Here is a 4,780-nt window from a genome sequence, read left to right on the forward strand (position 1 = left end):
CTTTTGTTCCGGTTCCAAATCCCCCTTTCATTCCGGTTTTGGAACCGGGACAAAAGGCCCGGACCCTTTAGTCCCTGGTGAAATAACCGGAACTAAAGGCCATGTGTAACGTAAAAAAATATTCTATGCAACCCAGAACTGGAACTCGAGATGTCTTGTCTCGCGTGTAATTTCTTTACCACCCCACCTACACACCACATGTGACTTTAGAATGAATGCATTCCTGTTAAACTAACACGTGAAGGACCCTTTTGTCTGGGTTGTAGCCACCAACCGAGACAAAAGACCCCTTTTGTCCGGGTTGGAGCCACCAACCGGGACAAAAGGGGTCCTTTTATCCCGGTTGGTGTTACCACCCGGGACTAAATGTCCAGAGCCTTTTGTCCCGGTTGGAGCCACCAACCGGGACAACAGGGGGGTCCTTTTGTCCCGGTTGGTGCCTCCAACCGGGACAAAAAGCCCCTGTCCCCCCTCCCCCCGTTGGCCTGGCTAGCCATTGGACTCGGGACAAAAACCATCTATTATCCCGGACTCAAAAGCAACCGGGACAAATAATCTCGAACAAATGGCTATTATGTAGTAGTGCATGTCCTCGGAGCGAATGGGAGAGGAGGACGCCTCGCATGCAACTGGGGTGAGAGTGAGCTCTATCTTGGTTATGGCGCTTGGAGCAATCGAGTAGCGAGTCAGTCTGTTTGCGTCCTCTCTCCTATTTTCTCTCATCCACATGAGATTCTACTTACGTGTCCGTTTATTTCGTCGGTTGACTCTGCCTTAGGGCACCAGCAACAGTTATAGAGAGCTGTTCTCTGTAATTTCATCCACGTCACTTGCAGGGAGTACTATAGAGTACTCATCCAATGGGTTAGCTATAACATGTTTTCCAAAAATTGTGGCCCCATATGCTCAACCACTGTATGAATGAGCCGAGAGAAAATATATGAATGAGCTAACAGAAAGCTATAAAATATTCGTATAGCCATCAGCTTGCTGCCTTACACTCAACCCCCGTTTTGGCTTATCGGGATGCACGGCACGATTCCGTGCCGCATTAGAGCATGTACAAAGCTTCAGTCAGCTGCTGTCTATTTGTCACACACAGACAGATAAATAGACAGCTTGTACAATAGATTGTCTGTTTACATGTCTGCTAGATATTTAATTCACTGTTTGGCACATGAATCATGATGATCTAGTGCATAATTTGATATTTGTAGCCATTGGGTGGCATACATGGAAGAATACACAATATATCAAACAATTAGCATGACTCTTAGAATAATCATGTATATAATATATTTTTATATGGATAGAAATATATGACATAATATAATATTAAATTCATCGCCCGCCTTGAACATGTTGCTCTAATTTTCTGTTTGCTCATAACAATGTCATATGTGCTCAACTAAATCATTCTTGAGTTGCCTATGTGTAGATCGAGCCCCAATAGCAGGTTGGTTTCCATCGACAACTATACCATTTGGGGTTTTTTAGATTCCTGCCATTAGAATTTTGACTTTAAAGATATGCCATTACAATTCAGCTATTTTGAAATTTGCCATTATAATTTTTCATACATCCGAATCTTGCCATTTTATACGTATTTTATGTGCCTAGGCCCACTGTCAGAATGTATACATGTACATATATTTCGTATGCACGAGAACACCCATTCTGCTTCACTCCCTCCACTCAATGACGTGTGGACCCCACTTGTCACGTTCTTCTTCTACCTCCAGTCGTCTTTCTCTTTCAAACACTTCACCATCCACGGGCGTACGCGAAGGAGGAGGGGGCCGCTGGCACCCACTTCGCCTCCAGGTCCTACGCCACCCACGCCGAGATCGAGGACCTCTGCTCCCCTCCCCCCTCGATCTCCACCGCCGGCCCCCATCGAACTCCACCGTGCCGCCTCCCCATCCAACTTCACATCGCCCCTGACTCCCCCTTGCTCCGTCGGGACGTCATGCCCTTGCGCCGTCGGGCCCATGTCCACCAGCACGGCCACCGCCTCCGCCTGGCCGGCCGTGGCCGCGGCGTGCAGGACCGTCCTCCCTCGCGGTCACGCGCGGCCAGCACCTCAGGCCCCAGCCGCATCACCTCCCCGCAGTCCCCTCTCGCGACCGCCGCATGCAGCTGCGCCCACGGCCGCGGAATCCCCGGCGTCCGCGGCAAGGTGGAGCTGGTAACGACCCGCCAAAGAACACGCGGAGGCAGACAGTGCTGACGCCGCCGCCGGTGTCGTCGGCGGCCGCAGTGTCGATGCGACGAGGAAGCGGTCGGCGAGGGAGCGCGGGAACGCGACGCGGAGGGCGGCCTCGGAGCTGGAGGTTGAAGAACCTTATGAGTGGGGTCCACACGTCAGGGAGTGAAGCAGCATGGGTGTTCTCGTCCATACGAAATATATGGGCCTAGGCACGTGAAATACGTATAAAATGGCAAGATTCGGATGTATGAAAAATTATAATGGTAAATTTCAAAATAGCTGAATTGTAATAGTATAATTCCAAAGTTAAGAAATTGTAATGGCAAGAATCTAAAAACCCTACCATTTTTGGTGCACCAGCATGTGGAAAACAGGTTGAACAGGCTTCAAGAATGTTGGATCTAGAATACCCTGTACAGTGGTAGATATCAGTAAGCTGGTCACCAACACAATGATAATGTTGTTTAGCTGAAAATGGGCCCATTTTTAGCGATGTCAGCAGGAGGGATCCCTATCAATTATATGTTGATTGAGAATTGAGATACCAGGTTACAAGCTCTGCCTCATGATATAATTTGATATCATATGAATCAGGAGGCTAAAATTGTATCATAGCAGTCGAGAGGCTAAAATTGGGAGTAACTGCTTGACTGGAGCATAAGAGTAAGAAAATGATTTTGTTTTAGGTCATAGCATAAGAGATCAAGCACCAGAAATGCACTTAGAGTAAGGGTTCAGACTACGGTACAACTTAGAAGTATGCTTAGAAAATCATTGAAAAGGTTCAGGTTCAGAGAAGTCACACCATCATATATTAATATATCAGGAATCGTTGCAAAGGTTCTGTTTCAGTGAACTCACACATGCAAGAGACAACCATCATCAGGTTCAGGTTGAGGAAGTCACACCACCATATCAGGTTCATGTTCTGGGAAGTCACACCTGCAAGAGACAGCCAAGTCACACCTGCAAGAGACATCCAAGCCAAGCTAGAAATACCAGCAAATAGCCCTAGACCTCATTTAGTAATTCTAACATGACTTACCACTCATCACCATTTCAACACATCTTTATATACAATATTTTTAGTGCTCTTCCCTGTATTGAATTCCTTCAGTCCTTCAGTGCAATAAGCTATCAGAATGAGTTCCTTCAGTTCAACACCTGAAATGAAGATTACGCAATCTGAAGCAATATACTTGACAGAAATAAATAATAGAAACATAAATTGAGCAACATCTATTTTTAGTGCATGATCACTTGACAACTTACTTTAAGTAAATTCAGAAATTAATGACGCTATCACTCGACACTTTGACAGCTTACCTTAAGTAAATTTAGGAAACAATTTCTTCTTGGAAAACCTTTTCAAAGATGTCATTTCAAAGCTTAACTGTGAAAGATGTAATTTCTTCTTGTAAATATATTGAGCAATCCAAGAAAGAGAGAAATATATTGAGCAGGTTTTTAAGCACTGATAAACATAACATACAACTTTGCTTAATAGAGATACATTTACTTGCTAAATTTTAATGATTTGGTATGTCGAGTGTCGACAACTGAGAGAGCAAAACAACTGCAGCAAGCAATGCGAGTGCATAGTAAAAAACAAATTTATACATGGAAGCTGGTGAAGGAGCTGCTCCAGGCCCAACTGCGCTATTCACTCCAGCTCTGGCACAGATGCCGCACAGGGAGAGCCGTTGTGCTCTGGCACCGCCGCATCTCCCTTCCCCATCTGCGCCGTCGCCTTCCTTTTGCGCCATGCTGCCGACGCGTGCAGCCGATGCGGACTCCTTTGACTTCCTTCACGGCGGCCCTCCGCTCCGCCGCCGCCGCCGCGCCGCCTGATTCTCCTCCTCCCTCATGTGAGCCGCTGCCACCTTCCTCTTTTTTTTTGAGTAATGCCGCCACCTTCCTCATGGAGCTCGATCTTGATGGGGGGAGATGTCAAGATTGGGGACGATGAGAAGGCGCGAATCTTGGCGACAACCGAAATCCGCGAGCGCGCGCAGCGGATCCGCGCCGCCGTCGCCGAGCCGCATCGCTTCTTACAACGCTCGCGCTGCTCGTCGATTGGCGTTGAAGCACACGCGCGATCCGTCGACGAACGAGACGACGGCAGGCGCTCTCTCTCTCTCCTCGCCGCGGTTTTTTTTTTTTTTTGCAAAAAAATGCTGCAGGTTGACGGGATGGGCTGTGCGTTGTAAGTAGGGATGGAAATGGTTCGCCGTGTCCGGTTAAGGCTGAAAAAATTTCGCAAAATTTTTTTGCACGATTGACTACTAATTTAGAGTATTAAATAAAGTCTAATTATAAAACCACCTATACAACCCCGTGCAAATCGCAAGACGAATCTAATGAGGCCTTTGACCGCGTGATTAGAGAATGGTTACTGTAGCATTATTGTAGCAAATCATCAATTAATTATCGTCATTAGATTCGTCTCGAAAAGTTACATCCGTCCCTGAAAAGGTTTTACAAATAGACTTCATTTAGTACTCCATGCGAACGTTCGTCTTTTTTGAAATCTTGAAAAAACGTTTAACGCGTCCAAGGAAACAAAAAAAT

General features: G+C 46.5%; 1 protein-coding gene across 3 annotated transcripts; it reads right to left on the bottom strand.

Annotated features, from left to right (window-relative positions):
* Window positions 1–1,146: 1,146 nt before the first annotated feature.
* LOC120651298 lies at window positions 1,147–4,391 on the bottom strand. Of its 3 annotated transcripts, none has more exons than XR_005666100.1 (5): window positions 3,830–4,389; window positions 3,255–3,373; window positions 3,071–3,151; window positions 2,553–2,620; window positions 1,147–1,501 (listed from the first exon to the last, which is right to left on the bottom strand). XR_005666100.1 is itself a non-coding variant. In XM_039928757.1 (5 exons), exons 2-5 carry the CDS (start codon window positions 3,265–3,267, stop codon window positions 2,100–2,102), a joined length of 501 nt encoding a protein of 166 aa, XP_039784691.1. In that variant the 5' UTR covers window positions 3,268–3,373; window positions 3,830–4,391; the 3' UTR covers window positions 1,147–2,099. The 3 variants fall into 3 exon arrangements, 2 of the variants coding, with proteins under 2 accessions (XP_039784691.1, XP_039784692.1); XM_039928757.1 differs by having other exon boundaries at window positions 1,147–2,414; window positions 3,071–3,175; window positions 3,830–4,391; XM_039928758.1 differs by having other exon boundaries at window positions 1,147–2,414; window positions 3,830–4,390.
* Between the last annotated feature and the right edge of the window lie 389 nt (window positions 4,392–4,780).

Source organism: Panicum virgatum, chromosome 9K (genome assembly GCF_016808335.1).
Source record: "Panicum virgatum strain AP13 chromosome 9K, P.virgatum_v5, whole genome shotgun sequence".
Taxonomy (NCBI): Eukaryota; Viridiplantae; Streptophyta; class Magnoliopsida; order Poales; family Poaceae; genus Panicum; species Panicum virgatum.

Coding starts and splice junctions, on each gene's coding strand:
- LOC120651298 (XM_039928757.1), bottom strand. Junction 2,621..3,070: donor GATGGTTGTCTCTTGCATGT/GTGAGTTCACTG, acceptor ACCACTGTACAG/GGTATTCTAGATCCAACATT. Junction 2,415..2,552: donor ATGCTGGTGCACCAAAAATG/GTAGGGTTTTTA, acceptor TCACGTGCCTAG/GCCCATATATTTCGTATGGA.